The sequence below is a fragment of the Meles meles genome, chromosome 9, assembly GCF_922984935.1.
Source record: "Meles meles chromosome 9, mMelMel3.1 paternal haplotype, whole genome shotgun sequence".
NCBI lineage: Eukaryota > Metazoa > Chordata > Mammalia > Carnivora > Mustelidae > Meles > Meles meles.
This window is the reverse complement of record NC_060074.1, coordinates 47742888-47763993: the sequence shown is the minus strand read 5'-3', so window position 1 is coordinate 47763993 and position 21106 is coordinate 47742888. Positions and strand designations below refer to the sequence as shown.

Below are 21106 nucleotides of genomic sequence, written 5' to 3'. Positions count from 1 at the left end.
GGCCAAAACCATTTGCTGTCCTGCCCCACATCCCAGCTATTAGCCCACCCTCTGCCTGCAGACCAGACCCTAAATCTGGCACTTTCCACGGCTTCCACCAGTGACGTGGAGCCCAGGCTACCCTCCTCCTGCTCCCTGCACCTCCCTTTCTGAACTCGCCAGGGACCCCCAAGTTCATGGGACCCCTCCTGCTGCTACCTGCACACACATCTCAGGGAGCTGTCCTCGGCCCTCCCAGTTTAGGACTCAAAACACCCAAAAGCCACATGTCCCTTCCTGCTTGTCACCTCAGGCACGTTCCATTCAGCATCCTTATTTCCTGATGCACTTCTGTCTTCGCTCAGTAGGACGCAGGTGCCCTGGGGGTGTTGGGGAGACAGCACCTCTCTGCGGCTCTGCAGAGTCCTACAGCCCAGATCTTTGCTTCTGAAGCTTTTAGTGCTTATCTCCACCAGAGATTGTAACTAACTTAACTTTGTCTTGTTACAAGAGTTTGATGGCACAAATCTCAGCTGTTGCCGTCCTCAATTCCCAGCTGTTCACAGGCGATCGGGGGCAGGACCGGAGGCGCTAGCTAGATGGGGAAGGGAGTGGGTTTTTGCCCACCCTCCCTGTCCTGGTGGCCCGTGTTGCCCCTGGGGCTCAGAAGCTGGAGGTGCAAAGCTCCATTCTCACCAGTAGCTGTGTTGCCAGCCTCGGGTCCCATCGTCCTTTGGCTTGGTTTGACACTGTTCCACCCCCAGACCTCCTTGTCTTTCCTGCGAAGAGTCGGAGGTGGCAAGATGACCTTTTCGAATTGTTTGCCCATTTTCTCCCCCTCCTAACAGGTGGCTGGCGGTATGTTCATGGTCACACAGGGTCTGCCGTGGTTGCGAGGGCACGCTTGCACACAGAGCTCAGCAGGGCATGCTTACAGCCCACTGACTGCCTCTTCCTTCTGTCCTCAGAGCCACCCACGATGAACCCCGTGGTGGAGCCGCTGTCCTGGATGCTGGGTACCTGGCTGTCAGACCCACCGGGAGCCGGGACCTTCCCAACGCTGCAGCCTTTCCAGTACCTGGAGGAGGTGTACATCTCCCACGTGGGCCAGCCTGTGCTGAACTTCTCGTAAGTGCAGGCCCGATCTCCCGCAAGAGCAGCTCCAGGCTGATAAGAGGCATTAGGCGGGACGCTGCCAAAGGAACCTAGTTGTATTTTCAGAAAGGCCCCCCCTTCCTGCCCTGAATCTGGTTACATGGGGGGTGAAAATGGTACTTTCTGGGTGTCTCATGTTTTTGAAGATGACCACAAAATCTCAGGCTTGTTCATGCAAACACAAAAGTAGGTGCCTGTGCTCAGTTAAATCCCTCATTCCGTGCTTACTCCCCAATGGAAACCAGTCACCCCCATGTTACTTAAAAGGGCATGGCTTTCCTTTAAACCGCCTCCCCCGCCCCCCATCACCCCAAGTGATTGGAGGTCCCAGAGAGGCCGTTAGTTTGGTGGTTCTCAGAGCCTTACCACACAGCAAAGCGAAAGTCCTCGGCAGCCCTCCAGCCGCATCCTGACTCAGCTCCTGTTCTGCTACTTACCTGTGAATTGCTCACAAGAGGCAAAGTCTGGTGTAAGGCTGGGATTTTATTGGACATGTGGGGTGCTTGGGACCGAGAACCATGAGGGGGCCCTGTGGGTGTGGGCCACTTACCTTATATGTCCCAAGGTCCCATCCCAGGGTCACAGTCAGTCATGGTGGTGACTGGGACAGCACAGAGGGAAAGCAGACACGAACAAGAGGGGGAGGTGCGTGTGGGAGAGCTGCTTCTAGGTCTGGTGAAAGGTCCTGGGGCGCCTGGCGGCTGGGGCCCACTCATCTCTCTTGGGCTATGTCTTTTACGCATCTCTCTGTTTTCCACATGAACAAGAAACTACTTTTTTTTTTTTTTTTTAAAAACTCTTATTTATTTAAGTCATCTCTCCATCCATCGTGGGGCTTGAACTCCCAACCCTGAGATCAAGACCTGGGCTGAGATCGAGAGTCAATCACTTAACCTACTGAGCCACCCAGGCGCCCCAGCAAACCGCGTTATTTTATATTTGGTTGGGGGGGGTGCTTTATAAAGTGTGAGAATTGTGTCCACAAAGTCTGGTTTTCTCTCTGGGGACATCTGATACCCGGGGCTTCACCTCACCTGCTGTCCACAGGTTCAACGCCTTCCACCCGGACACGCGCAAACCCATGCACAGGGAGTGCGGCTTCATCCGCCTCAAGCCCGACACCAACAAGGTGGCCTTTGTCAGTGCCCAGAACACAGGTACCCCTCCCTCGGCGGCTGTCCCTGGCCTCCCATGCCCTGCGCCTGCCTGCAGAGGGGCAGCCAGTGGGCGAGGCGGCATCTGCCTCTGGCTCTCAGAGTGGCCTTTGGGGTTGTCCGTGCTCGTGGACATGTCTGCGGGGGACAGTCAAATGCTTGTCAGGGTGGGAAGCGTCAGCCTTTGGATAGGCTCCGCGGGGCTGGCAGGGGGTGCTGGTGAGAGGGGCTGCTTCCGTTTGCTCCTGAGCTGCTCCGGCACTGGCTCACGATGGCCTCTTTCAGCCTCCACATGCAGGTGTGAACAAGAACCAGGAGGCTCACCATGCAGCCAGAAGTTCTGTGTCTGCAAATCCATTCTGTCCCCAGTGGGAGCCCACCCTAAGATAGTTCACCAGGTTCATTAATTAGAAAGTACTTAAAAAGACAGCGACTTGACCTTTACCTTGCTCCCTGGCTTGAGTGTGTCTCACTTCCTAGAGGCTCAGCAGTCCAGACCAGCCCACCCTGGAGTGGTCCTGCCCAGGGCATTGGCGAGCTAGAAGTCAGGGGGCAGCCAGCAGCTGGAGATGGAGGAGGCTTCCTGGGCTGTGTGATGGGGCAGGGCTGGCACCAGGGCACCTCCCACCCCCCCGACAGGGTGACCCTCCGTAGATCCTCTGCTCTGGCTATAAGAGGACTTGTGAGTTTTTCCCCCTTGACACCTGGGAGGCTCCCGCTTCCACATTCAGACCTGCTGAAGCCCTGGGTGCAGGAGCGGGTGGTAGGAGTAGTGGGCATAGCAAGCATGGTGGCTGCTGAGCTCTGATGGCCCCTGCAGGCATCGTGGAGGTGGAAGAGGGCGAGGTGAACGGGCAGGAGCTGTGCATCACGTCCCACTCCATTGCCAGGATCTCCTTCGCCAAGGAACCCCACGTGGAGCAGGTGAGTCTGCCTCTGCAGCCTTCCCTCCTTCCACCACATGCTTCCCGTCCTCAGCAGGGTCACAGATCACCCCTTGGCCTGGAGTCCACCTTTCCACTGGATCTCGGGGGCCTGTCTGCACCATCACATGTCACTCCCCACATGCCGAGGTGGGGGCGTGCCATTGCAGGATCCTCGGGTCCCTGGCAGGTGGGCCCTTAGGGGTTCTCAGGTTGGCTGTGGTTTTTCTGTCATAGACATCCTTTTAGACATTCCTTTTTGGGCTGTGCACTTTGCCAGTTGAGTCCTTATCTGTTGGGGAGATTTCTCCCAATTGAATTGCTGAATCGAAGGACAAGTACATTTTGAATTGCTTTTCTTGACAACTGTTTCCACCAGCGCTGCGGGAGCGTGCCAACCTGCATTTCCAGACTCACTGATCTTTTAAATCTGACCCATAAAAGATGGTAGTTCATTTGTGTTTGAAACTGAACTTATGGGTGCAAAGGAGCACTTCTTATGCTTGGGGGCCATCTGTGTTTCTTGCTCCATACGATTGATGTTCGAAGTCATTGCCTGTTTTTATGGGCTGTCGTCTTCTTACTGGTTTACGGGAGCTTTCTGCGTACCATGGCTGTTTACAGGGCAAATATTTCCCCATTGGGTGGCTTATGTGAGTTTGGTTTACGATGTGTTCCCCTCACAGATTGCGAGCTTTTCTGTAGTTCTCTATGGCAGTCTTTTTCCTTTATGGGGTCTGGATTTGGGTTCTGGCCCTGGAAGGCCTTTCTGCTCACATGATAAAATTGGTCTTCTGTTTTCCTGCATTCTTGTAGCTTTCCCTTTTACTCTTAGACTCTAGTCCTTCCCGGATGGGTTTTTACATGATGCCACGTACAGATGGGTGACCAGCAGCCCCCCAGATCTGAAAGGTCATACCTGTCTTAAGCCCATCCCTGTTAATAGGGGAGGAGGGTCTGTCCTTTCATCTAGTTCTTCAACAGTAATTTAAAGTCATGTAATAACTTAGGTTACTGTAGCTCTAGGTCCTATCTTCATATCTGGGGAAAGTTCCTGATATTCTTTATTCTCCGTTTTCTTGGTTAATTCTTCAGCAATCCCTCTTCTAGACGGCCTGTCCTACAAGTTTGTTGGGTCCACACCATTTACACCGGGATCACATAAACACATGAATCACTTTGAGGATGGGGGAGTCCCAGTCAGTAGATGGCAGGAGGTGACCTATTTTGGTCAGGTTTATTTCTTTATAATTTAATTATGCAGGTCTCGGACATTTCGTGCTAGGGTAGCATTGTAGTGCTTTCTAGTCTTCGTGGCTGCGCCAGTGGCACGTGGCTTCCATTCCATCTTCTGATTGTGTCAACGAAGGGGGTGTGCTCTGGCTACTGTGCGTCTCTATTGAGTGTCACGTCTGGTACCTGGTTCTTGGGCACAGCCGGGGCAGAGCGCTCACCCCTCAAGGCACTGGCCTGAGGCTGTCTGCTGGCAGGCAGCCCTTGTCGGGTAAGCACGTCCTGTTTCTATTGTGGTAAGAATTCTATTCAGAAATGGGTTTTGAGTTTCATCAAAGGCTTTTGCAGCCTCTTTTGGGAGGATTCTGTGTTTTTTCCACTTGAAGCTATTGATGCAGTAAATTGTATTAATAACTTCTAAGTGTTGAGGCATGTCTGCTTTTGGAAGATAACTCCTCCTTGTCCTGATTTTGGTATCAGGTTATTCATAGAATGAGCTGGGAGCTTTTCAGCTGTTTCTGTTCCCTGACAAGGAGGGAGCCCCATCCACATCGCCTGATCCTCCTAGATGTCCGCAGGGAAGTATCTGGGCCCGGTGTGCGGTGGGCTGCCCGTGCTCTCCTCCCTGCTTCGCCACCCTCTAACCTCCCTGCACTTCCAGGGTCAAGGTTCCCAGGAGCAGCACTCTTTCACCGAGATACTCAGAGTTTGAGGAAGAAGTAACACTTACTGCTTTCTCTGTATCTGCCATTCTGTGTCCTCTTTATGTTCTTGATCTTTTACCTGTGTCTGTTTTCTCGTTTTCTGGCTCATACTTATCAAAAGTTACTTACTTTATCAGGGATTGGGGGGGGTAGATTTTGTTGATTTTTGCTAGAGAACTAACTTTGGGCTTTGTTAATTAAAACACAAGAGTCCCTCTCTGTAAAAGGAGGGAGGAGGTGAGGTGAAGCCCATGAGGGCACAGTGAGGGGAGGAACCGAACCCCATGGGGTCAGTGACCTAGCTAACAAATGGCTGGCCGGGTGCACCTGGGTTGGCCTTCCTGCTGGGTCAACATGGACAGAACCTGGGGCTGGAAGCATCTGTCTGTCCTCCCAGCAGCTGGTGGGCAGGCCTGGCTTCTACAGAATCCCGTGTCCCTGCCTATCTCTTGTTGAAGCCTGGCATCACCCCATCTCTGTTCCCCTGCTCTCGGTGCTTGGTCACTGAGGACCCTACACAGTCCACACAGCGGTGCCCTATGACAGCCCCAAGACACAGTGGTTCCAGGCCACTCTTTGATACTGAGGATCAGAGAGGCCCCTGCCTTCCAGGAACTCCCCCCATTAATGCCCGCCACATCCCAAGGGACTGAGACCTACGGCTGGAGCTGCTCTCACAGCCAGCATCCCATCGTATCCTGCTTTTGCCCCTCCTCTAGTGAGGTCCCGTCCAGGTCCTCTGACCAGCGTCCACTGTGTCTGTCCTTCCTGACATTCGTTCTTCTCTGAGTTGGATGTAAGCTTCACAGTTACTTGTGTGGCCAATAACCCTTCCAGTTTGTATCTTTTCACTCCTTTGCTGCTTCTGAGAAACAGTTCTTAATTTTGTGGTTCCATTTCCTAGGCTCTCCTTTCTGGATTTGTTTTAGTGTTTCTTACTTAAGCAGGCTTCCCTGCAAACAGATATATTTTTTTTCCTGGAAACATAATAGCTTGACCTAATACCTCCTCTTCGGGTCATTAATTCACCCAGAACTGAGTTGTGTGGCTGAGCGGCCAGCTGCCCGGCCCCTGCTGACAGAGCCTGCCCTTCCCCCACCCCCATCCTAGGTGCCCTGCTTGTCCCCCTGACCCCAGCCGGTTCCCCACTAATTACCGTGGATTACTAGAATTTTTTTTTTTTACTTAAAAAAAAATCATCTCTCTGGGGGTATGACTTACATAGAGTTAATGTGTGCAGCTCAGGTGGACAGCCTTGGAACGTGCCCCTGTCAAGATGAGAATGCCCGTCTCCCAGAGAGAGCCACCCAACGGGGCTCCTAGCAGCCCCTGGCCACCTCCCCAAGCCAGGGTAGACCCCATCACTACCGACTAGACTTGCATCTCGAGGACTCACTGCAAACAAAGCTGTGTACTATTTACTCCCTTCATTCAAGGTAGCATTGGTGAGACTTGTTCTTGCTCTTGCAGTCAGCGGTCATTTGGGTTCTCAATTGCTGGGTAGTGTTCCCTGCTGCAGACACATCCCAGGTGCATCTGTCTCCCTCTGTTGATGGACACCGACTGGCTTGTTTCCAGGTCTGGGCTGTTGGGAATCAAGCTGCTTTGAGCCTGTGTGTGGACATCTTGGTGTGGACGTGTGTTCTTTTGTCTCTCAGCTGAGGACCTAGGACTGGGACCACAGAGTCACATGGGATGCGCCAGGCCGGGTCAGGTGTCCTTGCCACCCCGCCCCCTCTGCCACGTTGGTCCTTGAGTGTCTGCCGTCCTGGTGGCTGCACAGGCGCATTTCATGCAGTTAAACATGTCTCCCAGATGACTGATGGTGTTGGCCCTCTTTCCATGGTGCTTATTTGCCATGTATTTCTTGTTTTCTGAAGCAAGCATTCAGATCCGGGGCTCCTCTTTCCAGCAGGTTGTTGGTCTTCCTACTGAGTTCTGAGAGTTATGTGTTCCGAAGACAAGTCCTTCATCAGGGGCATGTGCACCATGCTTTTGACAAAATGTTTGACTTTTCATGTTCTCTTTTTTTGTTGTTGTTTTTTAAAGATTTTATTTATTTGAGAGAGAATGAGAGACAGAGCACAAGAGCAAGCTTGGGGGAAGGGCAGAGGGAGAGGTAGAAGCAGGTTCCCCGCCAAGCAGGGAGTCCAACGTGGGGCTCAATCCTAGGACCCTGAGATCACGAGCTAAGCCAAAGGCAGACACTTAACCAACTGAGCCAACGAGGCGCCCCCGACTTTTCATGTTCTGTTACCAGCTTTTTCTCTTATACTCTGTGCTTTTTGTGCCCTGTCTTAAATTCTTTTGCCTAACCCAGGCCACAGAGATTTTTAACCTGCATTTTCTCCAAGAATTGTCACAGTTTTCCCTTTTGCTTTAAAGTCTATAATTTTGGGATTTGTGTTTTTCTGTGATATGAATTAGGGGTCGAGTTTCTTACATTTTTTTTTCCCCTGAATAGATATCCCTTTGTTCCAACACCATTTTTTGAAAAGACTGCCCTCCTTCCCTCATCCCGCAGTGAGGTGCACTTGCATGGGTCCGTTTTGTACTCTCTTCCATCTGGGTGATCTCTGGGTTTCCATGTACAGTGAGGCCCCGCAATCTGGAGTACTTTCGCTTTATAGTAATGTTTGAAATCAGATCATTTCGGTTGTCCAACTTTTTTTTTCTTCTTTACAAAATTGTTTGCTACCCAAAGACCCTTCACATTTTTTGTATGAGGTTTAGAATCCTCTTGTAAACTTGCAGAAGAATTTTTTAGGATTTCTTGAATTTCTAGATGAATTTGGGAAGTACCATCTTCAGCGAAGTGACTCTCCTGATCCAGTACCATGTAAACCTCTCCGTTTATGTAGGCTCCCCCACCCCAACTTATGTTGGAGTTTTTAGTGTACAATCTCACGTAGATTTTGTAAAATTTATGCCTGGATATTCTGGGGTTTGGGAATGCTGTTGTAAGTGATTTCTTCTTTTTCCCAGTTACTTGTTAGCATATAGAAATAATTTAACTGTTACACATTGATTTTGTATCATGTAACTTTATTAAATTCACTTCTGTATTTTACTCATTTTTTTAATAGATTTTTTGGGGGTTTTCTACACATTGTGTCATCTGCTATTACAGGGTCACTTTCCAGTCTCGATGCCATTTCTTTCTTCTGCACTAGAACATGGGAAGGGCAGCCTGCATAATGTTCGGTACAGGCAGTGGGAGTAGACTCCAGGCCCCGTTCTCTGTTCTCAGGAAGCCGCTATCTTTCACCACTGGCTGTGATGGTCGCTGTCAGGTTTCCACTGATGCCCTTTACTACCTTCTGTTTTCTTATATTTTTAGTTTGCCAGTTATTAAAAATTATAAATGGGTGTTGAGTTCTGACAGGTGCTTCTGCTGTAACCATTGAGATGCTCTATTCTGTTCATGCGGTGAGTTATAGTAACGGGTTTCAGAGGTTGATCTGACCCCACATTCTTCAGATAAATCCCAATGACAGATAAACAGTTTGTCATTTTTAGTTATTTAGTTATTGCTGGTTTTATGTTTTATTAAAATACACAAGTTGAAGGATTTTTGCATCATTTTATTTCTTTTATTTTAATTATCCTGAGTTTAATCTCCTCTTTATTGGTTTCTTAAATGGGAAACTTAAGTCACTGATATTTAGCCCATTTTTAGTTTGTGATGTACCACTTGAAACTGTGAATTTCCCACTGAGCCCTGCTTCAGCTGCATCTCCCGGAAATGAGGGGTGTGCTCTTAGTACCTCCGAGCTCAAAATACTTTCCTTGGTGACTTTCTTATTTGAACTGGATCATTTAAAAGTGTGTTACTTACTTTCCAAATATTTGAGGCTTTTCTGCATATTCTTTGATTGCTAATAGTACATGCCTTTGGATTTACTCTGTGCCACAGGTGCGGTATAACTTGGTGAATGCCTCACGGGCACTCCAGATGCATAAGTATTTGACAGCTGTTCGGTGTAGTGGACTTAGGTCAAGTCGACGGATAAGGTCATTCAGATTTCCTTTATACTGCTGGTTTGTTTGGTGAGGGGGGTCTGGTTCTGTCTGATAACTGAGCTGTGCTCAAATCTCCCAGCAGTGATCGAGGCTATTTCTGTTCCTTTCTTTGGATGTGTTTTTGCTTCGTGACTCTGAAGATCTGTCCTCAGGGTGCATATATGGTGGTCTGTATGACATTTATGAAATGTTCCTCTTGGTAGCTTGTCGTAAGCACCTTGAAGTCTGATGACAGCAGAACCGCACCTGCTGTCCAGTGCTTGTTCATACAGTGCATCTGTTTTCCTACCTTTTTACGTTCAACTTCTTTATCTCTGTATTCAGAGTTTATCTCCCATGGTCTTGCTTTTCTTGTCTAGTCAAAAAGCTCCATATTTTCATTGGAATGTTTAGTCCACTTACATTTACTAAAAATATTACCAGTACAGTTGGTTGTAAGACCACCCCATTTGCTTTCTGCATCTATGAACTGACTACTCTAGGAACCTCATCTTGGTGGAATCACACACTAGTTTTTTTGTGATTGGCTTCTTTCACTCAGCTTAATGTCCTTAGCGCTCATCCATGTTGTAGAATATGATGGAATTTCCCTCCTTCATAAGGCTGGATGGTAGTCTATCACGTGTGTATTAATGTTTTGCTCATCCATTCATCCGTCACTAGGCACCAGAGTTGCCACCATGTTTTATCTGCTGTGAATAATGCTGCCATTAATGTGGGTTACAGATATCTCTTCAAGACCCTGCTCTCAACCCTTCTAAGCATGTACTTGCTCAGAAGTGGACTTGCTGGATCATAGGTGACTCCATCTCTAATTTTTTGAGGCACCGGCATACCGTTTCCCACAGCAGCTGACCCACTGTGCGTTCTTGCCAGTGGTGCATGGGCCCCAGTCCACCCGCAGCCTCGCCGACACGGGCCCCAGTCCTCCCACGGCCTCGCTGACACGGGCCCCAGTCTCCCCACGGCCTCACCAATGCGGCCTGTCCTCTGCTTGTGCCCAGAAGCCGGCATCTCCATTCTCCTGGAGTCCCTTATCAGATATGTGATTCCCAGATACTTTCTCTTGTTTTGCAAGCTGCTTTTTCACTCTGCTTTTAAGATCTTGATGCATGAAAGTGTTTAATGCTCATGAATTACAATGTGTTTGAGTTAGTTTTTGTGTGTGGTGATAGGTGAGCATTCGACTCAGTTCTTCTGCAGTTGGATGTCCAATTTCCCAGCACCATTTGTTGAAGAGACTGTCCTCTCCCCATTGAGTCTTCTTGACAGCTTTGTAGAAAATCATTTGACCATATTTGTGAGAGTTTATTTATTTCTGGGTTCTCTTTTCTGTCCCATCGATTTATAAGGCCATCCTTATGCCAGGCCCAGACAGTTGTGCAATCAGGCGGGGTATGTGTCCTTCAGCTTTGTTCTTCAAGAATTTCTTTTTTCCTATTCTGGGTCCCTGGTGATGTGCCCATGGCTGAGAGGTCCTCCATGTTCAAGGTCAGGCGCTTGCCACCAACCCCGGTCCCACGGGCTGCTCTTACAACACCGCAGAGCTGTCTCCTGCTACAGCACAGGCCAGCACAGTTGCGTCCAGTGGGGAGACCAGCTCCAGGGACTGGAGTTCTTCATGGAATCCTCTTTCACTCCCAGTTTTGCAGGATATTTTTTATCATAAATAAACTTCTCGGTCAACGGGCATACTTTTTTTTTTTTTAACTTTATTTATTTTGACAAAGAGAGATCACAAGTAGGCAGAGAGGCAGGCAGAGAGAAGGGGAAGCAGGCTCCCTGCTGAGCAGAGAGCCTGATGTGGGGCCTGATCCCAGGACCCTGAGACCATGACCTGAGCTGAAGGCAGAGGCTTTAACCTACTGAGCCACCCAGGTGCCCCAACAGGCGTACTTTTTCTAAAAGGAATCATTTTGTCCCGTTGTCTTCTGACCTTAATTGTGTTGGTTGAAAGTCAGCCTAAATTATTCATGCCCTGTACTTGGTTTGTCTTTTTATTTTTTTTAAGATTTCATTTATCTATTTTGAGAGACAGAGCACAAGTGAGGGGAGAGGCAGAGGGAGAAGCAGGTTCCCTGCTGAGCAGAGAGCCCAGTGTGGGGCTCGATCCTAGGACCCTGAGATCATGACCTGAGTCAAAGGCAGACACTTAACCGGCTGAGCCACCCATGTGTCCTTTCTCTAGTCATTTTTGAGACTTTTTTTCTTTACTTTACTTTTACTGTGGGTTTCTTTCTTTCACGCCCTTTCACTGGGTGTGATTTCCTTGTATTTATCCTTTATAGGTCTACTAAAATTCTTCAATCTGTAAGATGGTGTTTTTTGTCATATTTGGGGATTTTCTCCCATTGTTTCTCAACATTCTCTGCTCCATTGTTACTCTGCCCATCAGAACTGCTACTAAACAGATGTCAGTCTATTTAATGCTGTCCCACATGTCCCTGAGACTCTGTTCATTCTTCTTCAGTCTGTGTTTTCCATATTAGTCAGTTTAGATATTTTAAAGATTTTATTTTTAATCTCTGCACCCATCATGAGGCTTGAACTCACAACCCCAAGATCAAGAGTCACACGTTCCATTGACTGAGCTCCCCAGGGACCCCCAGTTTGGATGTTTTTATTGATCGGTTTCCAAATTCACCAATTGTTTCTTGTCTCCAGTTTGCTATTAAGCTAATAAGTCAATTTTTCTTCTGTCTTTGTGCTTTTTCTCAAAATGATCCCTCTTCCCAGTTTCCTCTCCATTGCCTCCCCTTTTTCCACACCAGTAACCTTTCCTTGTCGCCCGTGAGGGCCAGGGAGGGGGTTTGGTTATAATCATGGCAATGCTGTGTGGCCCCCTGTGGGTGAGCTCCTTCACCCGTTCAAGAACACGGAGACGCGTGTCCGTGGATACATATGCATATGCGTACACGCACACAAGGAATGTCATTCAACCGTTAAAAGAATTGTGACATGAGTGGGTTACACTAAGTAAAATAAATCAGGTAGAGAAAGAAAAATACTGCATGGTTTCATTTATATGTGGAATTATTAAAAAGAACAACAGATTTGAGTGGTGTTGCCGGGAGGCAGAGGGATGGCAGGCTGTAGGTCAGAGGGCACAGACATCTGGCTCTAAGAGGGGTGAATCATAGGGAGCCACCAGACAGCACACTGTCTGCCGTTCATACCATGTCGTGTGAAGTTTGCTGGGAGAGTAGATCTTAAGAGCTCCCGCACTCCACACATGATGGGTAGCAGTGAGGTGATGGGGGTGTCGGCTGACGCCATACACATGCGTTGTCCAAGCATCGCGTTGTGTGCCAGTCGCATCTCAGGAAAGCAGGGGTAGGGGAAGAAGCTGTGTGTGTTAGGGGCAGCGTGCACCTGCTCTGATCCTCGCTGTGTCCACTGGCAGCGAGCCATCATTTCTGTAAAGAGGCGGGGTGCTGTCAGCACACTGGGATTCCCATGCCCATGCAGGGGCCCCTCCTGCCTCCACATCCAGGCTTGCTCTACAGGGGGCATATTAGCTGCTGTGGCTTCTTGATGTCTTTGTTTTAGGTCCTAAAACACAGTCATAGCCATCTTCCTTCAGAGGTTCCTTTTCATCTTTTCCCTAGTGAAGGAAACAAGCGGGGGAAGAATGCCTTGAAAAGCATTAAAACAGAGAAATTCTCATGTCACACTTCCCTCCACTGTTCTGTTCCTGTGGGGCCGGAGCAGTCTAGGGAGCAGGAGCACACTTGGCTAAAATAAGCACTTGTATTTATTGACATGGACTCTTCCTGAACCTTCCAAGGCCATGGGACCCCTTGACCCGGCTTCATGAGCAGGAACCAAGCACTCGAGCAATGTGGGCGCATGGCCTGTGATCCCCAACAGCCTGAACAAGCTCCACTTTGAAGTTGTGGAGGCGAGCGGTTGCCCCCAGCACCTTCCTCCTCTAGCGGGGATGCATCTGGGCCAGACGAGCCTTGGTCAGGATGACGCCTTAGCTGCGGCGGCCGACTCAGAATGACCATGGAATTGTTAGGAGTGAGCTTACCAGGCATGTAACAGCCTGCATCCATGTTCAGTCCTAGTGACTTCCACGGGAAGAGGTAGATGGGGCGGGAAACATCCTCCGCAGGACTGCAAACCCAAAAGAACCCACCCAGTGACTCCCTGGGGACCTGTGTGTGGCCGTGCCGTTGCTGTCTGTGGAGCCCACTGCACTGCCATGACAGCAGGATGTCATCACTGTGGTGGGGGTAGCGGCACTCTGGAGGCCATGCTCCATGACTGGGAAGTCTCCAACCTGAACAGAGCCCCGTGAGTGTGCTCCTTGGACAGTGGGCATGGGCGGCCCCTCGCCCTGCTCTTCCCTAGGACCTGGTGGTCACGGCACGCACCCCAGTCCCATCTCCCTTCTCATGCTCGACTGCTGCTTGTCACCACGCTGCTGATCTGGAAGCAAGGTGGCCAGGACGGGGTTCCCAGGGAAGGGCTGGGGGACCCTGCCTAGATCGCTGTGCAGTGTGTGCGGTACATGGGGCCCGTGGGGCTCCAGGAGCCCCTGCGGCACTGATGGCACAGAGCCGGTGGGAGCAGGCCAGCCTTGCTCAGGTGTCAGTGTTTTCACGAGGGGACTGTCAGCCTCAGCACCCATCAAGCTTGAGGAGTCGAGCGGTGGCCTTACTCTTCTCCTTGGCTCCCACGGCCCCCTCCCCTGCATGTTCCTGCACAGGCGTCCCTCTTGGCCCATCTGTGCTCCATGTGCGTGGTCTATCGTGGGCACTCAGGTGAGGGCGCTGCAAGAGCACCATGTCCCCATGACAGAGGCAAGGGCCCAGCTGTCCGCAGCCGTGAGCTGTGAGAGTCGGCGAGCCCTGCCCTGGAGAAGACACTGCTCATGTGTACATAGGTGGAGCGTATCTCTATACCACCTTGTTTCCTCTGGAAGGGATTCAAAAGTAAAAGTTTTGTTTATTTCTAAACAAAATTCTAGAAGTGATGTAGAATTAAAGACACTAATATGGGGCGCCTGGGTGACTCATTGGGTTAAGTCTCCGCCTTTGACTCAGGTCATGATCTCAGGGTCCTGGGATCGAGCCCCACATTGGGCTCTCTAATCAGCGGGGAGTCTGCTTCTCCCTCTGCCACTCTCCCCTGCTCCTATATGCTCTCTTTCTCAAATAAATAAAATCTTCAGTAAAAAATAAATATGCTAAAATAGCGTGAGACTGCTTCCCTAGCAGACGAAGTGTCCTCCTGTCTATCTGGTTCTGGGTGTCCTGGTATCCCCCTTCCTGCCCTCTTGTACCCTTTTGTCTTCCTGCCTGTTGGCGCGGGTGTTGTCCCTCCCCTGCTGTCCTTCAGTGATTCCTGACGACGACAAATGCGGTCTGCATTAATGGGTGTCTGACATAACCCCGTGCTTGGGCTGCTCCGGACTGCCACAGGGACCTGGGGACGGCCCTTCTCAGCCCGTGACAGCCACGCCTGGTTCCCCGGGCCACTCCAGCGCTCTGATGTTGGTTCCACATGCTGCGCCTGGGGCCAGGCGTGTCTGGCACCTCCCGGCGGCTGCCACTGCTGGTGGTGCTCAGGACACGGAGACACGGGACAAGGACCCCAGGTGTCTTCCCCTGGCCCTGTCTGCTTCTCCAGTCATAGGGTTTTGTGGGGGAGGGTGCTTCGTTTTTCAGTTTTCTTTCTTTTGCTTTTTTGTCTTACACTACACTGTTTTTCCTAATGACAACAAAGTGAAACTTTTTCCTTCTTAGGAGTAGATACAAATGTTTAATGTCATTTTCGTATGAGTCAGAGATTCTGTCACAGACAACACTTGGAAATCTTTTTTTTTTTTTTTAAGATTTTATTTATTTATTTGATACAGAGAGATCACAAGTAGGCAGAGAGGCAGGCAGAGAGAGAGGGGGGAAGCAGGCTCCCTGCTGAGCAGAGAGCCCGATGTGGGGCTCGATCCCAGGACCCTGAGACCATGACCTGAGCCGAAGGCAGAGGCTTAACCCACTGAGCCACCCAGGCGCCCCGACCCTTGGAAATCTTTTCTCCCACTTGAAAGCGTGAGTAAACAACCCTTTCTAGAGTCCCTGCTTTAGAAGGGAACCTCTGGCTTTGAAGGAGCCCAGGAGCTCCATCAAAACCCCCGCTTACCTAGCTCCCATCACAGGTGACACTCTCCGGTCAAAAACGGACACTTGGATTTCTGAAGTAAGAAGCAGTGTGTGCTACCCCAGCGTTCTGACTTTGAAGGTGGCGGGGGGGTGTGCGTATTTTCAAAAACATCACTAAGATTTCAGGCATTTCTCGTGCCTGTCCGTGAGCTGGACACACCCAGTTCCCTTCACACACACGCCACCTCCTCAGGTTCCCAACTCGCAGGCTTCCACGGTGCATGCTGGGCTCGCGTGGTTGGCCATGGGCTTCGGCTATCCCTGCTTCTCTGTGCTACTGCAGGGCCTCTCCCCTCAAAGCCTGAGAAGTTCCTCTGGTATTTCCTTCCAAGGGCTGGGGACTCCTGCTGCTGATAGATCCACTGCGGAGTTTTTTTGATCTAGAAATGTCTTTATTTTGCTGCCTTCTTTTTTTTTTTCAAGATTTTATTTATGGGTGGAGGGGGCACGTGTGTGCACGATGAGGGGGGTGCCAGGGGCAGAAGGGGAAGCAGACTCCCCTCTGAGCAGGGAGCCCAACGCATGGCTCAATCCCAGGACCCTGGGACCATGACCTGAGCCGAAGGCTGACGCTCAGTGGACTGAAACCCCCCCATGCGCCTATTTTGCCTTCATTTTTGCAGAGTATTTTCACTGCACTAAGAATGGTTTGGGTGGTGGTGATGGTAATGACTTTGAGAGGCCATCCCGTCATCTCCAGCTGCCATCCTTCTCTGGGAAAGCCCAAAGCCCATGTGGCAGTTGGTCCCTGGACACGCTGCCCTCCCCCGTGCCCCCCGGGTGTCCGTCAGTCTGGCGTCTTCCTAGGTTGTAATTTGCATCTGTGGCTTGCTATATGTTCTGTCAGCCTCAGAGAGCTGGCTATAGTCCCTTCACATTTGGCTTGTGTTCCGTTCTCCTTCCCAGCTCCTGGGGTCCCCACTGCATGCGTGTCAGGACTTCAGGTCTCCACTGGGTCTCTTCGCTCCCATCGTGGCTCCCGTCCATCCTCCTCCCAGCTGCAGCCAGTTCTTTCTACAGACTGTTTCCAGGCAGGATCTGTTCTGCTGATTTCACTTTGCAGTTACAGAATTCCCATTTTATTCCTCCTGGAAGACCCAGTCCTCTGCTGAAAAAGCTCCACGCCCGCTCCTGAGGACTCTGTTGTTGGCGTGCCTGCCTCAGGGCATCTGCTCGTGTACTAGTGCTCTTACCTCCCTTGTTAAGTTGGCTTTTTCTGTGTTTTTCTCTTCTTGAATCCTAGGCACCACATGTGAAAACTGTAGGTGCCGCGAGGCTCTATGTGATGCCATCTCCTACCGCGGAGCTGCTGGCTGTCCGTCCCAGGAGGGCAGACCCGGACTGTTGGGAGGCTGAGCTCTTTGGAAGCCGGCCTTGCCTGTCCGCTTCTGATTAACTCTCCCTCCTAGAGTGCAGCCTTTCGGGTCCCAGCCAAAAGTCTGGGGTATTTCCATGGCCTCTCCTTCTCGGTGGGCACACATTCCAAAGTGTGGCAGGAATCAGAGCGCTGGCCCGGCTCCCCAGCCTCCTGGTCCCACCACTGTCCCCTCATGGCAGGCACATTCCTCAGGGGAATGGTCGCTCCCATCGGGGTCTCTATACTCTCTTCTCTCCGGCACCTTTGTCCTCCCATCTGGGCTGGTTCCCTTGTATCTTTAAATGGACTTTCTGAAATGTGGCTTTTCTGGTTTTTCTGTGCCGGATGGTCAGTTACAGAGTGGTTGGCTGTGGCCTGTTTCATACATTCTGGCCCCCGTTGTGCTCCAGGTCATGGGGAGGATGGAGGCTGTGGGTTGTGTCTTAGCAGTCGCTTCAACATTCCAGGAGGACAGGACTTTCTCATCGGCTACCATACTTTGTTCTGATAAATCAGTGGTTCCAAAGGCACTCACGCTGAGTTTTCCGAGAACACGGGTGACATCAGTTCACGTTATTAGCATGAAAGGGAAGAGGGGAAAGCCAAAATGTAGTGGAAGGTCAGCTTTTGTCCAAAAGGAAAAAGTGGCTGGCTTCTGAATGAGCTAAGACAAGGCCAAGAATGCCTGTTGGTCTTCTGGGGACAGCTGAGGGCCAGAGGAAAGGGCCAGAGGTCAGGATCCCTTGATCTTGGCACACCCCGTAAGACCCCGGGCTGTGGGCTGCATGTCCGTCACCCACCAGCAGGGACACCGTGTGGCCCACGGGCTTCTGACAGTGGGGCAGCACGTTGCAGCCTGAACAGAGCCCTCGGCTTTGCAGGACCGCCTTTGGAAGGTAAAACTAAGGTGTTTCTATTTGTTCTGCTCAGATCACCCGAAAATTCAGGCTGAATTCTGAAGGCAAACTTGAACAGACGGTCTCCATGGCAACCACTACCCAGCCCATGACTCAGCATCTTCACATCACCTACAAGAAGGTGACCCCGTGACCCTTCGGCTTCTCCGTAGATGCTCACAGCCCGTGTGGGTGTGGCCGCAGGCCTCGTGGGCCCCAGAGTGCTGCCACAGTTCCTGTAACAGCGTAGAAAAACCAAATAAAAGGCCTTTATTTTTATGACTGAGCATTTTGAATATTATCACTTGTGTAGACTGTGCATTTCTTTCATCAGCTGGTGAGTAACTTGTTTTCCAGTTTCCCTAAAAAATTAAGGAGTGATTTTTTTTTTTTCCCTTTCTTCTGCCGGCAGTTTTGGCAAGACCTAAAATATCTGTAAGTCTTCCTGGAAGAGCCAATAATAAGCTGATGACAAACGTGGGACAAACAGGGTCACAGTCACTTCACTGTTTTTGAAGCTAACAGGGTCTTGGGACCACTCCACACAGATGAAGGGCGTCCGAGGCCGCAGGATGGTGTGCGCTCAGCGTCCTCACATACGTCTTAACTGTGGAGCAGGATGCTGCTTTCATTCGTGTGCTTACTGTGACATCTCCCAAACACGCTTGACCCCATGTGCCTGTCGCCCCGCTGTTGCCCACCACCGGCTTCCTTTCTTCTCCCTTCTTTTGGTGGGCATATTCTGAGCATTTATCCCTGATTACTGCAGTGTGCCTGTGAAAACAAAACCAAGCTGTTTTCTTCCTCGTTCACCAGCATCTCCAAAGCCCTGCCAGGAGCTTGGGGCGTTGTGCAGGGGGAGGTGGTGCTCGGCCCTGGGGACATCAGGACTGGCGACAGCAGCTGCAGCCCTCACCCCCCACCCCCGGGGCTCGGGGTCCCAAGGCATCAGTGGCTGGGGTCGCCAGAGGAGGGCCCAGGGGCAGGGGAGGTTGGTGCTATCAGGCCTGGTAAAGCGCCTGTGGGAGACTCAAAGTGCAAATTGACCCTGGAGCAGAGTCCCCTCTGGGAGCCTGTGGGACCAGACCTTGGGCTTACAAAGCGCCTCGGCAGCCAGGGTCAGGATGAACGCTCCTGGGCATGCCCAGAGCCCGCGGATGACAAAGTTACTCTCTTGGGCTCCTTGTCTGCCCTCCAGGCCCGGGGGGGGGGGGGGGGGTCCTGCCTCCACAGCCTCACCGGGCACAGCCCACGCCGCCGTTCCCCTGGTCTCCCTGTGGGATCACACAGTTAGGCTACGCCGATCTCTGTGGCTGGAATCACCAGTGGCTCTGCCGGGATCGAGGCCGAGACCGCTTCACCCTCCAAAATCTAGGTGGAGATAGCAAAGCCACTCTGGTTAGGATTTCCACATGCGGGTTTGGGGGGAACAAGCATTCATACCTTTGCACTGAGGAAACCAGGAAGCTGTCTCAGAGCCACGGGAAGTTCCCCATCTCTCCTCCTGAGTGGCACAGGGCTGCAGGGGTCTCAGAGGGCAGCCCCCAGAGCTGCATGCAACATGGGCTCAGAGCCCAAGACAAGAAGCAAACACCCTGCACCGTCATTGGTCTCCTCCCCCCGGGCCGTTGACTTGTTGGGAAGCAGGTCCCTAATCCCGGACGGGTTCCCAGGCTGGATTCTGGGTATGTCTGGTTCCTCTGTCCTCTCTGTTCCCTGCAGATGGGAAGTTCTCACTGGATCCGCTGCTTGCAAGACATGCCCAGCACCTCTGTCCAGCACCAGGAGCCTCACCTATCCGCCTTCTGCCGCTGCTGATGCTAAAACTCAGAGGCTGCCCGAGGAGACCTCCTGAGCCAGCCCCTCGGTCAGCATCACAGACTGGCCGCCTTCCTATTATAGTCATTTCCTTTTTTTTAAAGTTTGTTTATGCATCTAAATAATCTCTACGCCCAGTGTGGGGCTTGAACTCACGACCCCTAGATCAAGTCATGTGTTCTTCTGACCGAGATAGCCAGGCACTTTCTTTTTCCTTTCTTTGGTGCATAGACATTGTGTGGTATTGGATCTGGTGTATTTTTTATTTTACAAAATCTACAGAGGAGCCAAAAATGCAAAGCAGTCAGCAGTGTTGTGATGGGCAAGGGGGCTCCCCTGGGCCCTTCCCCTCAGGTGCTGACATACTGGAAGGGTGAGCTGCACGGAAGGAGCCGGTGGCTGCAGAGCAGGAATGCTGAGATGGTGGGACTGGGTCCTGTGGTCTCTGCCTTATGGATGTGCTCAGGGCATCTCTGGGTGGACTGAGTAAAGCAAGAGGCTGGGTGCCTGCCGCCCCCTCCCCATTTCTTCTCTGGCAGCCACGGGATGGCCCCTGACTCACTCCATGCCTCTGGGTCTGCAGGAGACAGCAAACAGACTGAAGCTGTGGCCACCAGGAGGGGCCACCAGGACCTCTTTCCCTCACACTCCCCTGTCGCTGCCACCACCCATACAAACAGGAAGGGAGGAGAGGGAAGAATTCCAGGCATGAGCCAGGCCCTCCCGGGATACTGAGAAGAGTATGGACATTGCTGGGGCACGTCCCAGGAGACAGCGTCTTCCGAAGAGCCGGGGCCGCAGACCCGTGGGGCTCGGAGCTACAGTTTGGTATGCATGCGCTGTCGCCAAGTCTCCAGGCCTCTCCACCCTCTACCCTGGCCGCCTCTGACCAAACTGCTGGCTCCCTCCATGTTCTTGTCCCCCGACGGCGAAGCTCTCGAAGGCCCTGGTCTGGAGGGCCGGGTAGTGCCCTGCACCGAGGAGCCTGTCTGAGAAGGGAATCTCGACGGAGATGGTGAAATCCGGGCTGGGGGCAGTGCCGTGCAGGAGGCACTCTGTCTGGTGGTGTAGCTTCTCGAGTGGGGACGGGTGGTGGAGAACCCCTTCTTTCTTCTGGCAGGGCACCCTCAGCCCTGAGCGTCAGGCAGGAAGGGGGTGGCAGCTGTGGTGAGTGGTGAGTGCCCCACGGACACACTCAGCCCCTGCCCCAGCCCCTTTGGCTCCAGCAGTCGGGATCCCTGACGCCCCTACAGCCCCCAGGGCAGGACAAGGATGAGGACAGACCCCTGAGGAGAAGGGGGTGCTCCAGTGGGACAACGGACGCCCTATCGTGGAGCTGGATGACATCTGAAGAGCTACGTGGGCCTCACGGTGTTCTCGTCCTGGAGCCACAGCATGAGAGCGATGGTGTGGAGAGAGGAATAGGAAAAGCTCCCCGGGGACCCGGAGAGGGACGTTCAGAGACAAGGAAGAGCCGCACTGAGACCTGGAGCCGGGAAGGGACAGGCCTCTCACTCCTGACTTGTTTTGCAGTCATCTCTGTGGCGGGCTCAGGGTTTGAACTCTGGACCCCGAGACCATGGAGTCAGCTAGGCGCCCCCAGCTGTGGTCACTCCTGTGTTGGGGATGCAGTGCGCAGGGAAAGCCACCCTCCACGTGCATCGGCCACTCCCGGTCGCCCTGAAGTGACTACCCCG

General features: G+C 51.8%; 1 protein-coding gene across 2 annotated transcripts in view; it reads left to right on the top strand.

The window, feature by feature from the left end:
• The window catches only part of THAP4 (THAP domain containing 4), a 40201-nt gene extending 22323 nt beyond the window's left edge, over positions 1 to 17878 (top strand). For both annotated transcript variants that reach the window (XM_046017965.1, XM_046017966.1), the window contains 4 exons: positions 948 to 1107; positions 2182 to 2291; positions 3109 to 3212; positions 17626 to 17878. In XM_046017965.1, coding sequence (XP_045873921.1) covers positions 948 to 1107; positions 2182 to 2291; positions 3109 to 3212; positions 17626 to 17745 — 494 coding nt within the window. In that variant the 3' untranslated portion in view covers positions 17746 to 17878. The remainder of the gene's footprint in view (positions 1 to 947; positions 1108 to 2181; positions 2292 to 3108; positions 3213 to 17625) is intronic.
• Positions 17879 to 21106: the final 3228 nt, after the last annotated feature.